At 46.2% G+C, this 21,988-nt stretch overlaps 2 protein-coding genes across 6 annotated transcripts in view; both read left to right on the forward strand.

Moving 5' to 3' along the window:
- LOC135551803 (neurabin-1-like) overlaps positions 1–6,724 on the forward strand; it is a 117,198-nt gene extending 110,474 nt beyond the window's left edge. For 4 of the 5 annotated variants that reach the window (XM_064983028.1, XM_064983027.1, XM_064983029.1 and 1 more), the window contains exons 16-18: positions 1,723–1,842; positions 2,410–2,592; positions 3,171–6,724. In XM_064983028.1, coding sequence (XP_064839100.1) covers positions 1,723–1,842; positions 2,410–2,592; positions 3,171–3,383 — 516 coding nt within the window. In that variant the 3' untranslated portion in view covers positions 3,384–6,724. Of the gene's footprint in view, positions 1–1,722; positions 1,843–1,969; positions 2,138–2,409; positions 2,593–3,170 lie in introns of those variants that run through there. The other variant, XM_064983031.1, reaches the window with a different exon arrangement.
- Positions 6,725–7,994: 1,270 nt separating this feature from the next.
- asb4 (ankyrin repeat and SOCS box containing 4) lies at positions 7,995–21,660 on the forward strand. Its single transcript, XM_064982579.1, has 6 exons — positions 7,995–8,175; positions 12,358–12,657; positions 12,809–13,051; positions 16,480–16,727; positions 18,495–18,608; positions 21,472–21,660. Exons 1-6 carry the CDS (start codon positions 7,995–7,997, stop codon positions 21,658–21,660), a joined length of 1,275 nt encoding a protein of 424 aa, XP_064838651.1.
- Positions 21,661–21,988: the final 328 nt, after the last annotated feature.

Consider the following 21,988-nt stretch of genomic DNA (forward strand, 5'->3'; position numbering starts at 1 on the left):
TGTCACTTGTTAAATCCACTTCAATCAGTAAAGATGAAGGGGAGGAGACGGGTTACAGAAGGATTAAAGAAGTGCCTTTGAACGGGGTATGGTAGTAGGTGCCAGGGGCACCAGTTTGAGTGTGTCAAGAACTGCAATGCTGCTGGGTCCCTGTGGTGGATGCTGGTGAATTGAGGCTGTTCCTGAGGGCAAAAGGGGGTGCAACTCAATATTAGGAAGGTGTTCCTAATGTTTGGTAGACTCAGTGTACAATATCCAATGTCTTTCATAGTACCTAGTCTTTCATCCCTGATACAGAACCCTAAGGTGAGGTAAATGTTGAGGTGCTGTATGTCTCTCTTCTCGCAAACCTCAAGGCTGCAAACCATTCAATTAGTCATAGATATTGTGTATCAAGCTTTTCACCTAAAAAAGGACCAGAGAGGTATTGTAGGTGCAACTAGTTACCCAGCTCAGTCGATCCAATCTGGCCACAGGCTAGAGAATCAGACAGACTTACATCACAATCCTCAGATCAAAAGGAGGGTTATGTCTGTGCTGACGTCAAATGATGGCTATAGCTGACACCATGCTATAGCTGACACCATGCTATAGCTGACACCATGCTATAGCTGACACCATGCTATAGCTGACACCATGCTATAGCTGACACCATGCTATAGCTGACACCATGCTATAGCTGACACCATGCTATAGCTGACACCATGTTTTCTCAAGCCTCCACATGGCTTGTTGACTCGGTCGGTCGGTCGGTCGGTCGGTCGGTCGGTCGGTTAGATACTGTTAGATGCTGTCTACTTAAACTGTCTGAGATCTGTACTGAGGGCTTACTCTACAATGTTTTCCATCGGTTGCAGACGATGTGCCTGTGTGTGTGTGTCTGTGTCTGCGACTGGTCATTTAAATCCCAATAACAATAATAAACTCTGTCCGTCCATCCGTCCGTCCAGACAGAGTTTATTATTGTTATCACTGGGGACAGAGAGAACTACCGAGGTCTCACAGGGAAATAAACACACATGCCCATGGACATAAGCTTTCACACACACATATGCACGCGCAGCCAGAGAAACATACACACATGCACTCACGCGCACACACACACACACACACACACACACACACACACACACACACACACACACACACACACACTGCAGGGTCAAGATGACTGAGCTCAGATACAGATCCCCAGACAACAGCTCAAGCCACAGTAAAATGACACATTCCGTTTCATTATACAGTATAATATTTACGTTAAATTGAATTGCATCACATACATGTTTGATCATTGAATAATAGAATACGTCTCTGAATCAGCCATAGGTGTGCAAATATTATCTGTATGTAGAATGTATGACGTTTTAACAGTCTATGTTTGTTAGAGGTCCTCCAGTATATTCCCTCTATTCATTATGAAATCATTGATTGAAATAATCAATCGGCAGCAAATTACTTCAACATTGGCATTTATTAGCTTTAGATTCAAAACATCATAGAACAAAATAGCTTTGTGTTGAGAGGGGAATACAATGAAATAGACCTTGAAATGAACAGAGATAGACTATAGCCAGCCACAGGCTGTCTGAAATGGCACCCTATTCCCCACTACTTTTGACCAAGGCCCATAGGGCACTTTATAGGGAATAGGATTCCATATAGGATGTAGACAATGTTTTGACTAAGGTCTAATAGACTTCTGCATGGTGTTGTTCTACATAGGGTCCTGTGGTGAAGGATGATCTGAGTGTCAGCAGTAGCAGCTCAGTGGAGGTCAGTGGTCTGCTGACTGAAGCCAAGGTGCCCAGTCGCTCACACACCCTGGTGCTCTCCTCAGACGAGGTGAGAAACAAGGATTTGATCTCACATTAAAAAAAATCTACCTAGTATCAACAATCACTAGCCACTGCTGCTGCTGTGTTTTTGTGTTAACAAACTGTCCTGTCGTCCTCTGTGCTGCCATGTTCAGAGTCTGGATATGATAGATGATGAGGTGAGATCTAGCTCTGAGTGGCCACCGAGGAAGCCTAAAAAACAAAACATTATGCATGTTCCCATACTGTCTACCAAGTTTGTAAAAAGCCTGTGTTTACATCACATGCTTGCTTACTCATTAGTCTAAACCTTTCATAGGCTACTGTTTCATAGGCTACTGTTCATAAACCTCTATTGAAGTGCATGCTGACGTTCAGTCGTCAGCATGCTCTCAACATCTATTCTAGAAATTATTCATTTTAAATCACCCATCACTATGTGTGCCCTCTGCGCTGCATGTGGAGATATATCATGGGTGTGTGTGTGTGTGTGTGTGTGTGTGTGTGTGTGTGTGTGTGTGTGTGTGTGTGTGTGTGTGTGTGTGTGTGTGTGTGTGTGTGTGTGTGTGTGTGTGTGTGTGTGTCCTCATTCTAGATCCTAGATGAGGGCCAGTGCCCCAAGCAGCACCAGTGGCAGAACATCAGTGTGACAGAGTGGACCTCCCAGCAGGTGTCCCTCTGGCTCATGGGACTAAATCTGGAGCAGTACATCCCAGAGTTCACGGTCAACAATGTGGACGGAGACCAGCTACTGCAGCTGGACAGCACTGAGCTTAAGGTGACGGACTGAAGTCTGTGGTTTTGTTCATATCCAGCTATGTTAGTTACTTCTGGATTCAATTCTAAATGAGTTATAGAGCATCACACTATGCATCCCACAATGCACCTCTTAAATGCATTTACCCCGACGTCGCGGAGATCACATTCATGGTTAACGCTGCATGTCAGCTCAATCCTAAAAGTCTATTATAGTTCGCTGCTTGGATTGAATCCTGGCCTTAGTTACTAGTTAGTTACTAGTTGGTTACTAGTATCACCTTGTTTATGCATTGTCATTGTTTCCAGGGTGTTTGGTGCCACCCGTGAAGGTACAAGTAGTTTAACATTTTGATATAGTAATTTGCCCTGAAGCTTTGGGCCGATGTAGACTGAAATTGTTACAACTCCTGTTATATTTGTTTTGATCATAGAGTTTTATTCCCTGATTAGTGCTCCTGTTCACTCACATCCCCCATCTCTGACCCTTGTCCTGTGTGTGTGTGTGTGTGTGTGTGTGTGTGTGTGTGTGTGCGCGTGTGTGCGCGTGTGTGTGCGTGTGTGTGCGTGTGTGCACACGTGTGGTGTGTGTATGTACAGACCCTTGGCGTTGCCTCCTCCCAGGACCGGGCTCTGATCAAGAAGAAGGTGAAGGATCTCAAGGTCCTGATGGAGAAGGCTCGGCGGAACCGGCAAAAACTTGACAAACGGCGAGCGAAGCTTTGCAAGAAAGAGCTTGAGCAGCAAAAGAAACAGGCCCACAAACCCAGCAACAAGGGCCACTCCGAAACAGCAGGGGGCGCAGCAGAGTAACCCACGCCTTTAAGACCTACCTCTCCTTGTCTTTCTACCAACCACCGCTACCGAGTAACATCTCCAGGGATAGAAACAGTCAGCAGAAACACGAAGCTGAACACCTAACAGGGCTTGAGTTCAGGCTGTAGTGGTGGAGGCTGTCGAACTACTGTACCACCAAACAGATGATACCAAAATGAGCAGACAGTTGGATAGTAAAGATGCTGCCCCCCCACCTGCCTCTCACCTCGTAGTGTTTCCAAACCTCCTGCTCCATTACATTTGATTTACTTTGGTGTAATTTAAATATATTTATTCATTTTAAAAGTCTGAGTATCTTTTTAAAAGTCATATCACATCTGTCTGTGTTCCTCCTCTTTCTATGATGTGTTATATAAAACACCTTTAGACATAATGAAAAGGTAGTGAATGTACATATATGATAATATATTGATAAATATGTCTAATGTGCCATTTTTTATATAGAGAACATGTTTATCCTGTGCAGATAGCTAGATGGATTTATAAAATCTGAATCTCCCCTCATAGCTCTGATGAAGCACATTACATATTGTATAAAAGGCCTGTGTCGTGGATGGTGGTGCAATTACTGAATCTCACCACTAGGGGCCATACCTGTGTAGTGGATGGTGGTGCAATATCCAGAACTCACCACTAGGGCCCAGGCCTGCTGCTTGAATCCTACCACTGGAGAATGACAACAACACTGGAACTACTCAAGAGGAACTCACGTCTATTGAGCAGACAAGTTTCAAGACTTAGTGGAATAAGAACCAAGCCTGTGGGAGGAACAAGAAGTATTCATGTTCTTTACTGGAACTAAACTGGAGGTCCCAACACTGGAAGTTCAACGACTGTATGAACTAAACCCTTTACTCTGCATACAGTAAACCTGCCGCTGTATCGTATTAGAGCACTTCACACTATGAATGACTAAAGTCGTAGTGAGTCGACTGATTCCTCTTTGTGTGAAGTGAACATTTCCATGAATTTGTAACATACCAAACCCTGCTCCCAAAACATTATGGTGGGATGTCAAGAGAAGATCCTGAGTTATGCATAATGTCGCTTCTTCAACCTCTTCCTGTAACCTGCTTTCAACCTCTAGTTGATGTTATCTGAATAACTAAAGTAATTCCCAACCGCTGCCTTTTCATAACGCCACCCGCTTTTACCCGAGTGTTAAAATGGAGTGAGACCACATTTAGTTATCCATTATTCTATTTTATTTCCCAAATGTCTCTAAGCTGGCAAATAAGATGACCATGCCGTCATTCTTTTGTGATTTGATCTTTGTGTTGTATGCCCTGGGATAACGCAAAGCCTCTTTGGTTAGTATTCTTAGAACAGGGCGTAGTATTTACCCCACTAACTGGGTTTATTGGTTTGTTTACGTGTTTGTTTATTTGTTTGTTTATTTGGATCCCCATTCGTTTTTTCCCGAAGCAGCAGTTACTCGTTCTGCGGGCCACAAAAAAAAACACAAAACATGACAAGTAACAAAATACTGATACACTGATAAACAACAGTCACACACATTTGAAATACAACGACACACAAACAATAAAACAACAAAAATAAATCAAACAACAAAACTAAACTGAAACATGAAGAAAGACACAAAATCAAAGGAGAGGGTTGTATTTGTGTACAGGTTCATAACAGGCTCATCATGACTGGGGCCCTTGGTTTCACCGCGGTACGTACACGATTACAAACATTGCACTAGATACATGCACGCAATACAGTCCGACCACTTTGGATTTTATATCTCAATGTTTCTTAATAGATACCTTTACCTTTTGAAATGACATGGACATCGTTGCTGTGATGATGCTGTATGCAATATGTCTTTTGAATATATGTCAGTCATTCTGTCCCATTATCTTACCCAGGAATCATCATTTGGTCATGTTTACATACAACGTATGGCCATTGAAATGTCTCCATGACGGTGATGCTACTGTTGTTGCAACAGAGTAGGGTGAAGTTGCCCCTTGACACTGATCTTGTGTCAGGTTTGCATTTCCTCCACTAATGGTTAAGGTTAGGATTGGAGGAAAAGAAGCTGATCCTAGATCTGTACCTAGGGCAAACTTCACCCCGGAGCCTGATGCAGCAGAAACATGTAAGGCAGCTTTGGATACAGTAGTTCCCATCCCTGTTAAAGGGATAGTTCACTCAAAAACAAAACCCATCAGAGTCACAGTTTCTGCTCTGTACTGAAAGTGCTCTATCTTGAAAACGTGACTGCTGACACACACAATTCTGTGGGATTGTGTTAACAGTGGACTAATGAACAAAATGCTAACGGATAGTTTTTCAGTGAACTGTCCCTTTAAAGAGACATAAATATGATAGTACCATGCAATGCCACTTAGATTACACTGGTATTAATGTTTATTTGATATTATTTGTAATTTTTATGCTAAAAACAAAGCATTTTGGCTATTGTTTATAATAACTTATGCAACAGAGTATTAACGCATAATTATAATATCGAGAAATTGTATGAATACCCTTTGCCCAAAAAAAATCTAAAACAAATGTTCATAAAACGTCTTAAAAATTATCATCAAATTGAGGGATTACCGAGGCTTGAAGTTTGTATGTTAACCCGATTTAGGGCTCTATTCAATCCGTGGCGCTGAAGAACCGCTTTATAGTGCGGTTGACAATTAAATGCAATGTTCCCGCAGTCGCAGAGACTCATGGTAAACGCTGCATATGTCAGATCAATCGGAAATTGCCTTAACATCACGCGGATCTTCCACGATACTTCGGCGATATGGAATGAATCCAGCCCTCACTGGAACAGGGTCACTGGAACAGAGTCGCTGTCATTGTTCCATTGTTTTCCTTCTCCTTTCTACTGTGTTGCGTCTCATGCAGTCATCACATTTTCTCCAAACCAGTGCTAGAACAGCACTGAGAGCCTGTACAAAAAAAAAACATTTTGAAGGTAAAGCTTTTCTATGTTTTTGTCATGTCCTTCTCTAGCTCTGGTCCAGGGCGTTAGTGCACGTTCGGAGGCAGAGGCAACTCGTTGTTGTTGTCGTCGCGATGGATCAGAGCTAGTCCTTTTCTACCTGTATAAAGAACCCGAGGTACCATGATGATGCCTGTACAGAGTCCCAGTAGCATCCTCAATATGAATTGAACTCCTTATTTTAGTGGTGAATCAGGTGACTTGTCTGGGGCTACAACAACAATGTGTGCTGTTGGGGATACGGGAGGACTGGAGCTGGGAACCACTGACCTATATAGGGTGCCATCTTGAATGCACAACGTAGCCTCTATTACTCATGTTAAATAAACCAGATGAGTTGAACCTGTCAGACTGAGAGTTTATTCCAAACCCGCCTTGTGTTTCTGTGTTTCTCTCTTAGTATCCTTGTGCTATGAGTTATGAGTGAGTATTTGTTTGCAATACTGCATCCCCTGTTTCCAGTTGCATTTATGTGATTAAATGTTGCTCTATGTAATGATTCTAAACTACACAGCCAGCGCAGACACATAGCACCCAACACACCGCAGCATTACATACTCAGATGACATAGAAGGATATGGAACGGATTGTGTGCGTCCATTATGACACCCAATACCCATTCAGTGCATTACTTTTGACCAGGGCCCATCGGGCTATGTAGGGAATAGGGTGTCATTTGGGACAAAGTCATTGATTCACAGCCTGTAGGCCAGTGGAGGCTTCTGAGGGGAGGGAGGCTCATAATAATGGGGGTAACGGAGCAAATGGAATGGATCCAACCACATGGAAACCATGGTTTTGTTGATACCATTTCACCTATTCCTCTCCAGTCATTACCATGAGCCCGTCCTCCCCAATCAAGGTGCCACCAACCTCCTGTGATGTAGGTTAGCTTATATACACTGATATCACACCCTGCAGACAGTGAATCATCAATTCCAGGTACATTTCACAGAGCTTTGCAGAATGCATAGAGTACACTTGTTCACTCTTAACCTTGCTTGGCTCCCCTTGTGTCCACATGGAGCTAAATATAAATGTCTGTTTGTATACTATTATTATCACCTGACCATGTGACTGTGAGCATCCCCCCCCCCCATAATGCTATTCTGTCCGAATGTGCACAGTTGATCAACACTGGCCATCCCACATCTGCCTGGTTCAATCACAACTGAACTGAGTCCCAGGCGTCCCAAATGACACCATATTTCCCTTTATAGTGCACTACTTTTGACCATAGCCCTATGGGTAGCTGTTGCCTAGGGCCTGGTTTTCTAGACTACACTGTGGGTGCAATTTTGGGACTGAACCCAACTCCCACCTTCCTATCTATTTATAACCTGCCTAATAACATGACTCTAGAGGGATTGAATTTCATACCCCGCTCTCTTTCTGTCCTTCCCTCTTTCACTTCCTCCCTTCCTCTCTCTTTCTAGAATCCTGGTGTGGTGTGTTGTGGACACTGTCACTTCAGTAGGAGACCCCCAGAGAGGGAGGGGATGTCTATGTGTGTCCGTGTAAGCCTAATACTATCCACTATTCATGACATCATCAGAAGGTGCCTACATACCTTGGTGAGAGCAGTAGTAACACCAGAAGAAGAGAAGGGACGGTGGGCCATGGAGGAGCTGCTGACCCCCAGACAACAGACTGCTAGGCAGATCAAGGCCCGTTTCCTGGAGGCCCTACAGACCAACAACGTAACGGAGGTCCTGGAGATACTGTACACCACCAACCTGGACATCGACACTGTGCTGGAGGTGGAGGACAAACGCATGATCCTGGCCTCATACAAGCAAGGTAGGGTTGCGGTTGTGCTAGTGAGTTTGGATTCCAGACTAGGGTTGTGCATTGTAGGAGTATGCAGGAACTAAGGTAAAGGTATGGTGGTGATTTCATTCACACATGGTAAAGATGAATACTGATATCACTTTTGACTGACTAATGTAGGCCTCCATGTGTGGTGGGGGGTTTGATGCAACAGGGACATCATTGCATTGTTTTAACTCTATGCACGCCTGCTTGAGAGGAGACCTTACTGGTACTGTATGTCTGACAAGGCATATACTCAGGGCATTCAAATCAGATTTGTGGCTAGGCTGCATTAGTTTAGATAGGGTGTGGTGGGTTATTTAACTGTCAACGGTGCTTATAATACAGGCGTTGCGGTGTAGTGTAGAATACCCCCACTTGATGGAGCTAGACCTCCATCAGACCCACTTAGAGTACCCTGAGTAGAGTGATGTCCAGGGAGAGTTTCTGGAGTTGGAAAATGCACAAGATGATTGACTTTCTTGTTATTATTCTCCTCATGCATACCATTATATTCACTCCTGTTTTTTGTGCCACCTTATATAGCAACGCTTGGTAAAGGCTCCCGAGTGGAGCAGCGATCTAAGGCACTGCATCTCAGTGGTAGAGGTGTCACTACAGACACCCTGGTTTGAATCTAGGCTGTATCACAACTGGCCGTGATTGGGAGTTCCATAGGGCGGCGCATAATTGGCCGTTGTAGGCCGTCATTGTAAATAAGAATTTGTTCTTAACTGACTTGCCAAGTTAGAATACAGCAATTACCCCTGCTATTAGGCAAGGTAACCGAATGTGCAAAAGGCATTCAGACACTCTTGGTGGAACATTTTCATTTTAGTAATTTTGGTGACGCTCTTATCCAGAGCGACTTACAGTTAGTGCATTCACCTTAAGTTTTACTACATGACCAAAGTATGTAGACAACTGCTCGTCGAACATCTCATTCCAAAATCATGGGCATTAATTTGCTGCTATAACAGCCTTCACTTTTCTGGGAAGGCTTTCCACTAGATGTTGGAATATTGCTGCGGGGGCTTACTTCCATTCAACCACAAGAGCATTAGTGAGGTCGGGCACTGATGTTGGGCGATTAGGCCTGGCTCGCAGTCTGCGCTCCAATTCATCCATAAGGTGTTTGATGGGGTTGAGGTCAAGGCTCTGTGCAGGCCAGTCAAGTTCTTCCACATCGATCTTGAAAAACCATTTCCGTATGGACCTCGCTTTGTGCACGGGGGAATTGTCATGCAGAAACGAGAAAGGGCCTTCCCCAAAACTTTGCCACAAAGTGGGAAGCACAGAATCGTCTCGAATGTCGTTGTATGACACAGTGTTAAGATTTCCCCTCACTGGAAATAAGGGGCCTTGCCCGGACCATGAAAAACAGACCCAGACCATTATTCATCCTCCATCAAACTTTACAGTTGGCACTATGTACTGGGGAAGGCCAAACCCAGATTCATCTGACGGACTGCCAGATGGTGAAGCATGATTCATCACTCCAGAGAATGCATTTCCACTGCTCCAGAGTTCAATGGCGGTGAGCTTTACACCACTCCAGTTGACGCTTGGCATTGTGTATGGCTGCTTGGCCATGGGAACCCATTTCATGAAGCTCCCGACGAACAGTTCTTGTGCTGATGTTGCTTCCAAAGGCAGTTTGGAAATCGGTAGTGAATGTTGCAACCGAGGACAGATGATTTTTACTCACAACGCGCTTCACCCCTCTGCGGTCCCATTCTGTGAGCTTGTGTGGCCTACCACTTCACGGCTGAGCCTTTATTGCTCCTTGACGTTTCCACTTCACAATAACAGCACTTATAGTTGACCAGGGCAGCTCTAGCAGGGCAGAAATTTGGCCAACTGACTTGTTGGAAAGGTGGCATCCTATGACGGTGCCATATTGAAAGTCACTGAGCTCTTCAGTAAGGCCATTCTACTGACAATGTTTGTCTATGGAGATTGCATGGCTGTGTGCTCAATTTCATACACCTGTCAGCAACTAATTTTAAGGGGTGTCCACATACGTTTGTATATATAGTGTAGCAAGGTGGGACAACCACATATCTCAGTCATAGTAAGTATGTTTTTCTCAATAAAGTAGGAAGTCACGTGTTAGTGTTACGAGTGTTAGTTCACGAAAGGCAATCTATTTTGGGGGGTGCGAGGGTGCTGTGGGATTATTTAAGATACTCTTTAGTGTTTCAGATGTAGTAGCATTGTTTAAAGTGGCTAGTGATATTTACATCATTTCCCATCAATTCCCATTATTAAAGTGGCTGGAGTTGAGTCAGTGTCAGTGTGTTGGCAGCAGCCACTCAATGTTAGTGGTGGCTTTTTAACAGTCTGATGGCCTTGAGATAGAAGCTGTTTTTCAGTCTCTCGGTCCCAGCTTTGATGCACCTGTACTGACCTCGCCTTCTGGATGATAGCGGGGTGAACAGGCAGTGGCTCGGGTGGTTGATGTCCTTGATGATCTTTATGGACTTCCTATAACATCAGGTGGTGTAGGTGTCCTGGAGGGCAGGTAGTTTGCCCCCGGTGATGCGTTGTGCAGACCTCACTACCCTCTGGAGAGCCTTACGGTTGAGGGCGGAGCAGTTGCCGTACCAGGCGGTGATACAGCCCGCCAGGATGCTCTCGATTGTGCATCTTTAGAAGTTTGTGAGTGCTTTTGGTGACAAGCCGAATTTCTTCAGCCTCCTGATGTTGAAGAGGCGCTGCTGCGCCTTCTTCACGATGCTGTCTGTGTGAGTGGACCAATTCAGTTTGTCTGTGATGTGTATGCCGAGGAACTTAAAACTTGCTACTCTCTCCACTACTGTTCCATCGATGTGGATAGGGGTGTTCCTTCTGCTGTTTCCTGAAGTCCACAATCATCTCCTTGGTTTTGTTGACGTTGAGTGTGAGGTCATTTTCCTGACACCACACTCCGAGGGCCCTCACCTCCTCCCTGTAGGCCGTCTCGTCGTTGTTGGTAATCAAGCCTACCACTGTTGTGTCGTCCGCAAACTTGATGATTGAGTTGGAGGCGTGCGTGGCCACGCAGTCGTGGGTGAACAGGGAGTACAGGAGAGGGCTCAGAACGCACCCTTGTGGGGCCCCAGTGTTGAGGATCAGCGGGGAGGAGATGTTGTTACCTACCCTCACCACCTGGGGGCGGCCCGTCAGGAAGTCCAGTACCCAGTTGCACAGGGCGGGGTCGAGACCCAGGGTCTCGAGCTTGATGACGAGCTTGGAGGGTACTATGGTGTTGAATGCCGAGCTGGGTCGTACTCTATGGATGTTGTACAGCATGAACCTGCAGGAGCGAGTCACTGCTTTGATGTTTTCAGAGAATGACATGGTGTTTTCCAGGTTCAAGTCAAGGTTATTTGCACTCTGGGAGGGGGACACTGTGGAGTTATAAATTGTGATGGAGAGGTCTTGTAGCGACAGGCCTTCCCCAGGAAGAAGAGCAGCTCCGTCTTGTCGAGGTTGAGCTTGAGGTGGTGGCCCGACATCCAAGCTGAGATATCTGCCAGACACGCAAAAATGTGTTACTACCTGGGTGTCAGAAGGGGGAAGGAGAAAAGTAGTTAAGTGTCATCTGCATTGCAATGATAGGAGAGACCATATAGAGAGAGAGGAGAGGGCCTAGAACCGAGCCCTGAGAAACACCAGTAGTGAGAGTACTTGGTGCAGACACAGATCCTCTCCACATCATCTGGTAGGAGCGGCCTGCCAGGTAGGATGGAATCCAAGAGTGTGCAGAACCGAAGACACCCAGCCCTGAGAGGGTGAAGAGGAGGATCTGATGGTTCATGGTGTCGAAGGCAGCGGATAGATCTAGGAGGAAGAGAACAAAGGAGAGAGAGTCAGATTTGGCAGCGTGGAGATCCACCGTAACACAGAGGGGGGGGGTCAAGTGTTGGTTTCTGGAGTGGAGCGACTTGGGATTTTGTAGTCAGAGGGGATGCAGCCAGTGGTCAGGAATGAATTGATGAGGGAAGTGAGGAGAAGGTCTCCAGAGATGCTCTGGAGAAGGGAGGAGGAGATGGGATTGAGCTGGTAGGTTGTCGGGGTGACCGGAGCTCACTACTCTCAGGGTGCCATTGGGAGAGAGGGAGGAGATTGAGGCTCAATAATGAGGGTAAAATGTTATTATTTGTAATGTTTTTTTCACTACTCTAGGTTTCTGGTTGCCAGACTACAAGCTAGAGTGTTCTTGGGCGATGGCCCTCCACGTCTGTGTAATGTACAACTACCTGGAGACAGCTCTGGTGCTGCTGCAGAAGGGGGCGGCGGTTAACAGGAAGCCCAATGGGAAGACCCCGCTTCACGTGGCCTGTACGGTCGCCCACGGCGACTGTGTGGCCCTGTTATTGGGCCACGGGGCGAGGGTCAACAGCCTGTCTTTGAGTGGACACACACCACTACACTACTGTATAACTAAAGAGTCTGTGGACTGTGCCAAGCAACTCATCCTTAATGGTGAGAATGGATGGAGATTAAATAAAAGTGTTCAGTGCAGGTAAAATCATGTTATTTTGAGGTTGCCATGTCTTTGGATATGCAAAATCATATCATTAAGTAGGCCTAATTCATTTTCTATCTCCTTGCCTCCTTCCCTCCCTACCTCCAGGGGGCAATGTGAACAAGCCCAGTCAGAGCAAAGATGAGGACACACCTTTACACACGGCAGCCCGCCTGGGAATCCCTGAGCTGGTGGCTCTCTACATCTCCCACGGGGCCCAGGTGGACGCAATCAACTCCCTCCAGGAGACACCCCTGATCACTGCAGCCTTCTGGGCCCTGGACATCCGTGAACAGACCTACAGCGAGGACCACCACCTGGTCTGCCGCATTCTGCTGGACCACGGCGCAGGTGAGGTAAAACGGATTGGTGTTCTGGGTCACTCCTAACAGATTTTGTATTTATTTATTTATTTCACCTTTATTTAACCAGTTAGGCCGGTTGAGAACAAGTTCTCATTTACAACTGTGACATGGCCAAGATAAAGCAAAGCAGTGCACCACAAAAAACAACACAGAGTAACACAATAGAAAAATCTATATACAGTGTGTGCAAATGAGGTAAGATTAGGGAAGTAAGGCAATAAATAGGCCGTAGTGGCGAAGACTGGAGTGATAGATGTGCAGAAGATGAATGTGCAAGTCGAGATACTGGGGTGCAATGGAGCAACAACAAAAAAAACAAAAAATATGGGGATGAGGTAGTTGGATGGGTTATTTACAGATGGGCTATGTACAGGTGCAATGATCTGTGAGCTGCTTTGACAGATGATGCTTAAAGTTAGTGAGGGAGTGTTACAAATCCCTTTTGGCCCGACAGTCTAGGGGGGATGGTAATGAGACCCGTAACATAACTCATGCAAATTATTATTGTGACAAAGTAAAAGTGTGAACGAAATAACCACGACAACAGAAATCTACCGTCAAACTCCTTTATAAACACACGGTAATGGGGGGAGCAGGAAAAGGGGCTGAGCTGGACCCAAGGAAAGAAACAATAAGTATACAAAAACACCCCTAAGCTAGACTAGCCTACTTTAACAACAGCTAACTAACTAACCAAAAATACAGTGGGTGGTCCGCCCAGTTCTAACTAGTGTATTTAACAAAGTTCACCTACGGGTAGTGTATGCCCATGGGCGACTTGTCTTGGTTTCCCCCTTTTCCCACCAGCAACAAACAAACACCATAACCAAAAACAATACTCACAGGTGATGACAAAGTGCTATGAGGTGCTTAAACAAAAGAGAGGTTAAGACACAAAGCGAGAGTGAAACACAGAGACCTACAGACATGGCATTTACAGAGAGATTGAGCTCTAGAACAAACAAATGATGGGGTTTTTAAACCATGGAGAAGGAACTGTGATAGGTTAGGAAATAGGAGGAGGTGTGTCTTCTGATTGATGATTGATTGTTGACTGATTGGGGAGTGATGATTTTCACCTGTGAGGGGAGAAGGAGAGAAAAGAAACACACACACAGGATACACACACACACAGGATAACTGTATCCGTAACAGGGAGATATGAGTCTCCAGCTTCAGTGATTTTTGCAATTTGTTCCAGTCTTTGGCAGCAGAGAACTGGAAGGCAAGGCGGCCAAAGTAGGAATAGGCTTTGGGGGTGACCAGTGAAATATATCTGCTGGAGAGCGTGCTACGGGTGGGTACTGCTATGGTGACCAGTGAGCTGAGATAAGGTGGGGCTTAACCTAGCAAAGACTTATAGATGACCTGGAGCCAGTGGGTTTCGTAAGAAATATGAAGCGAGGGCCAGCCAACGAGAGCATACAGGTCGCAGTGGTGGGTAGTATATGGGGCTTTGGTGACAAAAACCGATGGCACTGTGATAGACTACATCCAATTTGCTGAGTAGAGTGTTGGATGCTATTTTGCCAAAGTCAAGGATCGGTAGGATAGTCAGTTTTACGAGGGTATGTTTAGCAGCATGAGTGAAGGAGGCTTTGTTGCGAAATAGGAAGCCGATTCTAGATTTCATTTTGGATTGGAGATGCTTAATGTGAGTCTGGAAGGAGAGTTTACAGTATAACCAGACACCTACGTTTTTGTAATTGTTCACATATTCTATGTCAGAACCGTCCAGAGTAGTGATGCTGGACAGGTGGGCAGGTGTGGGCAGTGATCGGTTGAAGAGCATGCATTTAGTTTTACTTGCATTTAAGAGCAGTTGGAGTCCACGGAAGGAGAGTTGTATGGCATTGAAGCTCGTCTGGAGGTTAGTTAACACAGTGTCCACAGAAGGGCCAGAAGTATACAGATGAGGTCTGGGGCTGTACTGTATGTATCAAGCATCTCAAAGTAGGAGTGTTGATCTAAGATCAGGTCCCCCCTTGTCCATGTTGTCTTATTGATTGCAATCTTAAAACCCCTTAGAGTCGATGTCCGCGCAGAAATCAAATTACAATATTTTTAAAGGGTGTCCGTTTAAGCAAGAGATATCTGTTTGCATTGAATCAATCCACTGAATCCATATATGTCGGCCATCTGCATCTGTGGTGAAAGATGACAGAGATAGAGCATCTGTGGTGAAAGGTGACAGAGCTAGAGCATCTGTGGTGAAAGGTGACAGAGCTAGAACATCTGTGGTGAAAGGTGACAGAGCTAGAACATCTGTGGTGAAAGGTGACAGAGCTAGAACATCTGTGGTGAAAGGTGACAGAGCTAGAGCATCTGTGGTGAAAGGTGACAGAGCTAGAGCATCTGTGGTGAAAGGTGACAGAGCTAGAGCATCTGTGGTCAAAGGTGACAGAGCTAGAGCATCTGTGGTGAAAGGTGACAGAGCTAGAACATCTGTGGTGAAAGGTGACAGAGCTAGAACATCTGTGGTGAAAGGTGACAGAGCTAGAACATCTGTGGTGAAAGGTGACAGAGCTAGAACATCTGTGGTGAAAGGTGACAGAGCTAGAACATCTGTGGTGAAAGGTGACAGAGCTAGAGCATCTGTGGTGAAAGGTGACAGAGCTAGAGCATCTGTGGTGAAAGGTGACAGAGCTAGAACAGTGTTTGTCATCCCGAAAATTGGTCTTCTCACAGCCGATCTGCCAACGGACAGTTTTGGCTACACACCCCTCTGTGGAAAGGTGAGACTCTCACGAACACGTACGTATGTTCATGTCGGTTGCATACAGGCCTCACAAGACTCGTCTCAAGGTCCCCGGTACCAGCTGAAAAAATGTATGGAAGTATATATGGAGTGCCAAAAATAAGGCATAGGACAGATACTTCAGAACAAACTTCCTTTAGAATTTTGGGGGGACTATCTGTTGTTCCATGAGGTGAATCGGTTAGTCAATGCGTTTGTGCGGGCTAATAGCAGTAATGCCCAAAATATTTTTTCAGCAAATATTTTTTATATGTCATTTTTTTATTCTTCTAGGTATCTTAAAATTCAAAATCACATAGCTAAATGATCCTTGGTATGACTTTCTTAAAACATTTCCATATAGCTTAGTAGAACCCTACCCTCTCCCACGGCTTAGACAGGGCTTAGACTTATGGGTTAACAGCAAAACTGATCCTAAATCAGCACTTCACTCTGAGACGCTTGATACGGCTCCTTATAAGGCTTGGATTTTTATCATGGTTCACCTCGTCAGATGCATTATCATTGTCAGGATGCAAAATGACTTTGCCTCACATATCTTCTAGGCATTTGTCTAGGTAATTGTGTATGCTAATTACTGGTAGAAAAAAAGGAGGAAAACGACATTACTGTTAACCCTTTGTTGGTTCCAGACCCTAACCCTTTGTTGGTTCCAGACCCTAACCTGTATGAAGACGACTATAAGACAGCCTTGCATAAGGCCTCCTGGAACTGTGACCACGTGCTGATGCAGATGCTGCTGGAGGCGGGGGCAGACACTACGACCATGGACATCAACGGCTGTGAACCCATCCAGTATGTCCTGAAGGTCACCTCCGTCAGGCCCATGGCCATCCCTGAGCTCTGTTACCAGCTGCTGCTCAATTTTGGAGCTCCACGGGTCTACCCGCCGCAGTTCCACAAGGTAGGGGAAACACTTTGGAGGTCATTAGAAATACCCGCCTGAGTTCTACAAGGTAGGGGAAAACACTTTGGAGGTCATTAGAGATACCCGCCTGAGTTCTACAAGGTAGGGGAAACACTTTGGAGGTCATTAGAGATACCCGCCTGAGTTCTACAAGGTAGGGAAACACTTTGGTGGTCAGTGGAGAGACCCGCCTGAGTTCTACAAGGTAGGGGAAACACTTTGGTGGTCAGTGGAGACACCCGCCTGAGTTCTACAAGGTAGGGGAACACTTTGGAGGTCATTAGAGATACCCGCCTGAGTTCTACAAGGTAGGGGAAACACTTTGGAGGTCATTAGAGATACCCGCCTGAGTTCTACAAGGTAGGGGAAACACTTTGGTGGTCAGTGGAGATACCCGCCTGAGTTCTACAAGGTAGGGGAAACACTTTGGTGGTCAGTGGAGATACCCGCCTGAGTTCTACAAGGTAGGGGAAACACTTTGGTGGTCAGTGGAGAGACCCGCCTGAGTTCTACAAGGTAGGGGAAAACACTTTGGAGGTCATTAGAGATACCCGCCTGAGTTCCACAAGGTAGGGAAACACTTTGGTGGTCAGTGGAGATACCCGCCTGAGTTCTACAAGGTAGGGGAAACACTTTGGAGGTCAGTGGAGATACCCGCCTGAGTTCTACAAGGTAGGGGAAACACTTTGGAGGTCATTAGAGATACCCGCCTGAGTTCTACAAGGTAGGGGAAACACTTTGGAGGTAATTAGAGATACCCGCCTGAGTTCTACAAGGTAGGGGAAACACTTTGGAGGTCATTGGAGATACCCGCCTGAGTTACACAAGGTAGGGAAAACACTTTGGAGGTCAGTGGAGATACCTGCCAGAGTTCAATGGTGTAAAGTACTTAATTAAGTAAAAATACTTTAAAAGACTACTTAAGTCGTTTTTTGGGGGTATCTGTACTTTACAATATATATTTTTGACAACTTTTACTTCACTACATTCCTGAAGAAAATGATGTACTTTTTACTCCATACATTTGCCTTGACACCCAAAAGTACTCGTTACACTTTGACAGGAAAATGGTCCAATTCACACACTTATCAAGAGAAGATACCTGGTCATCTACTGCCTCTGATCTGGTGGACTCACTAAACAAACATGCTTTGATTGTAAATTATGTCCCAGTGTTGAACACTGCAAGATTCACACAAAACAACATGTTGGTAAAACAGTTCTAGCCTGTCTATGGGTAACAGAGTTGACATGTGATGCTCAACCCGCTCAGTGTTCCACCACAAAACAACACAAAATGTCCAAAAAGAGTAGAATCAGCTCACCTGCTTATACACTAGGATTTGACTATTAGATATTCAATGTTTCTTTTGGAAAACTAATTTAAAAAATGAGTAGTTTCACCATAAAATGAAGGACAGACATTTGATGTGATTAGATTAATGACTAATCACATGGAATAAATCATGTTCTTTGGAAATAACTAGGGCAATGATGGTGAAAACTTGTTGTACAATGTTGGGGTTAACTGGGTTCAAATCTTCCTAGAAGTCACAGAGGGAACAAATTTACCAGTTTAGCAATTCTTAATTAATATTAATAATCTGATTTATAGAATGTTCTATGTGGTCTATATTAAAGGCCATGTCATTTCATATAACAGGCTTTTAAAATTCAATATTGGTGCACAATTCCTACTTAAAATATCAAAGGAATGCAAAAGGTACTAATTTGTTGGAACGACCCATTTGTCTACCTCTGTAGGTGTTGCAGGCCTGCCATGAGTGTCCCAATGCAGTGGAAGTCATGATGAACTCATATGAGCGCATCAAACCCACCAACAAGTGGAGATCATCCATTCCTGAAGCCTCCTACAAGGTAACCCACAAAAATACAGTGTCAAATCTCATTGTTGGACTTTGAACTATTATAAAGTTAAACTAATAGAAATGTTGCTGACTTAGTTGCACACTAATCAGGACCAGACTTAGACACATTTATTAAATATAATCACCCCAAAGGGATTATGCACTGACGTTCATTTATGCGTATCCTCCATATTATAGTGAATTTGAACCCGGGTCCAGTGACTGTCAACCCAACACGTTCGTCGTTACGCCCAGAGATCCGAACCTTTTGAGAAGGTGTTGGGTTAAGGTCGCTGTGTGTTGGGTTAAGGTCGCTGTGTGTTGGGTTAAGGTCGCTGTGTGTTGGGTTAAGGTCGCTGTGTGTTGGGTTAAGGTCGCTGTGTGTCGGGTTAAGGTCGCTGTGTGTCGGGTTAAGGTCGCTGTGTGTCGGGTTAAGGTCGCTGTGTGTCGGGTTAAGGTCGCTGTGTGTCGGGTTAAGGTCGCTGTGTGTCGGGTTAAGGTCGCTGTGTGTCGGGTTAAGGTCGCTGTGTGTCGGGTTAAGCTCGCTGCGTGTCGGGTTAAGCTCGCTGCGTGTCGGGTTAAGGTCGCTGCGTGTCGGGTTAAGCTCGCTGCGTGTCGGGTTAAGGTCGCTGCGTGTCGGGTTAAGGTCGCTGCGTGTCGGGTTAAGCTCGCTGCGTGTTAGGGTTAAGGTCGCTGCGTGTCGGGTTAAGGTCGCTGCGTGTTGGGTTAAGCTCGCTGTGTGTTGGGTTAAGGTCGCTGTGTGTTGGGTTAAGGTCGCTGTGTGTTGGGTTAAGCTCGCTGTGTGTTGGGTTAAGGTCGCTGTGTGTTGGGTTAAGGTCGCTGTGTGTTGGGTTAAGCTCGCTGTGTGTCGGGTTAAGGTCACTGTGTGTCGGGTTAAGGTCGCTGTGTGTTGGGTTAAGGTCGCTGTGTGTTGGGTTAAGGTCGCTGTGTGTTGGGTTAAGGTCGCTGTGTGTTGGGTTAAGCTCGCTGTGTGTTGGGTTAAGGTCGCTGTGTGTTGGGTTAAGGTCGCTGTGTGTCGGGTTAAGGTCGCTGTGTGTCGGGTTAAGGTCGCTGTGTGTCGGGTTAAGGTCGCTGTGTGTCGGGTTAAGGTCGCTGTGTGTCGGGTTAAGGTCGCTGTGTGTCGGGTTAAGGTCGCTGTGTGTTGGGTTAAGGTCGCTGTGTGTTGGGTTAAGGTCGCTGTGTGTTGGGTTAAGGTCGCTGTGTGTTGGGTTAAGGTCGCTGTGTGTTGGGTTAAGGTCGCTGTGTGTTGGGTTAAGGTCGCTGTGTGTCGGGTTAAGGTCGCTGTGTGTCGGGTTAAGGTCGCTGTGTGTTGGGTTAAGGTCGCTGTGTGTTGGGTTAAGGTCGCTGTGTGTTGGGTTAAGGTCGCTGTGTGTTGGGTTAAGGTCGCTGTGTGTTGGGTTAAGCTGAACCCGGGCTGTGTGTTGGGTTAAGCTCGCTGTGTGTTGGGTTAAGGTCGCTGTGTGTTGGGTTAAGGTCGCTGTGTGTTGGGTTAAGGTCGCTGTGTGTTGGGTTAAGGTCGCTGTGTGTGTCGGGTTAAGGTCGCTGTGTGTCGGGTTAAGCTCGCTGTGTGTTGGGTTAAGCTCGCTGTGTGTTGGGTTAAGGTCGCTGTGTGTTGGGTTAAGCTCGCTGTGTGTTGGGTTAAGGTCGCTGTGTGTTGGGTTAAGGTCGCTGTGTGTTGGGTTAAGGTCGCTGTGTGTTGGGTTAAGCTCGCTGTGTGTCGGGTTAAGGTCGCTGTGTGTTGGGTTAAGGTCGCTGTGTGTTGGGTTAAGGTCGCTGTGTGTCGGCTGTGTGTCGGGTTAAGCTCGCTGTGTGTCGGGTTAAGGTCGCTGTGTGTTGGGTTAAGGTCGCTGTGTGTTGGGTTAAGGTCGCTGTGTGTTGGGTTAAGGTCGCTGTGTGTTGGGTTAAGGTCGCTGTGTGTTGGGTTAAGCTCGCTGTGTGTTGGGTTAAGGTCGCTGTGTGTTGGGTTAAGGTCGCTGTGTGTTGGGTTAAGGTCGCTGTGTGTTGGGTTAAGGTCGCTGTGTGTTGGGTTAAGGTCGCTGTGTGTTGGGTTAAGGTCGCTGTGTGTGTTAAGGGTTGGGTTAAGGTCGCTGTGTGTTGGGTTAAGGTCGCTGTGTGTTGGGTTAAGGTCGCTGTGTGTTGGGTTAAGGTCGCTGTGTGTTGGGTTAAGGTCGCTGTGTGTTGGGTTAAGGTCGCTGTGTGTTGGGTTAAGGTCGCTGTGTGTTGGGTTAAGGTCGCTGTGTGTTGGGTTAAGGTCGCTGTGTGTTGGGTTAAGGTCGCTGTGTGTTGGGTTAAGCTCGCTGTGTGTTGGGTTAAGCTCGCTGTGTGTTGGGTTAAGCTCGCTGTGTGTTGGGTTAAGCTCGCTGTGTGTTGGGTTAAGGTCGCTGTGTGTTGGGTTAAGCTCGCTGTGTGTTGGGTTAAGCTCGCTGTGTGTTGGGTTAAGCTCGCTGTGTGTTGGGTTAAGGTCGCTGTGTGTTGGGTTAAGCTCGCTGTGTGTCGGGTTAAGGTCGCTGTGTGTTGGGTTAAGGTCGCTGTGTGTTGGGTTAAGCTCGCTGTGTGTTGGGTTAAGCTCGCTGTGTGTCGGGTTAAGGTCACTGTGTGTTGGGTTAAGGTCGCTGTGTGTTGGGTTAAGGTCGCTGTGTGTTGGGTTAAGCTCGCTGTGTGTTGGGTTAAGCTCGCTGTGTGTTGGGTTAAGGTCGCTGTGTGTCGGGTTAAGGTCGCTGTGTGTCGGGTTAAGGTCGCTGTGTGTTGGGTTAAGGTCGCTGTGTGTTGGGTTAAGGTCGCTGTGTGTTGGGTTAAGGTCGCTGTGTGTTGGGTTAAGCTCGCTGCAATAGGTTTCTGTTTTGTTTCTCCAGCAACATGAGGAATTCTATGAGTCCATGTTTGCTGTGTGCTCCAACACTCCTCGTTGTCTGATGCACCTGGCCCGGTGTGCTGTCAGGAGGGCTATGGAGAACCGCTGTCACACTGGGGTAGGGACCCTCCCCCTACCTCCCCCCATCCAGAGATACCTGCTACTGGAACCTGAGGGGACCTTTTATTGATGGACTTACTGACTAGGTGTTTGACTGAATGATCTACCTTTAGAGAACAGCTCATCTGAGTGATACAAGAGCCAGTATCTGATGCTATTGGTAGTAGTATATATGGTGGGTAGTTTAGGTTAGTTAGTGCTTAACTAGGTGCACAGGTATACAGCACACAGCCACTTCCACACTCTATCCCTAGGTGGCAGCAGCAACCGGGTCAGGTGCTAAGCTCTGCCAGGAAGCCTCGATAAACAGTGGATTGCTCCCAGGCGGGGGCAATAAGTGACTGCAGGTGATTGCAAAGAGGGAGGTTGGCCAGCCAGCATTTGTGTACAAACTTGTT

The sequence above is a fragment of the Oncorhynchus masou genome, chromosome 13 (genome assembly GCF_036934945.1).
Source record: "Oncorhynchus masou masou isolate Uvic2021 chromosome 13, UVic_Omas_1.1, whole genome shotgun sequence".
Taxonomy (NCBI): Eukaryota; Metazoa; Chordata; class Actinopteri; order Salmoniformes; family Salmonidae; genus Oncorhynchus; species Oncorhynchus masou.

Excerpts from the sequence above, each read along its gene's own strand:
- asb4 (XM_064982579.1), top strand. The coding sequence starts at position 7,995 with ATGGAGGAGCTGCTGACCCCCAGACAACAGACTGCTAGGCAGATCAAG. Across the intron at positions 12,658-12,808 it reads CAAGCAACTCATCCTTAATG|GGGGCAATGTGAACAAGCCC; the intron begins GTGAGAATGGAT and ends CCCTACCTCCAG. Across the intron at positions 16,728-18,494 it reads ACCCGCCGCAGTTCCACAAG|GTGTTGCAGGCCTGCCATGA; the intron begins GTAGGGGAAACA and ends CTACCTCTGTAG.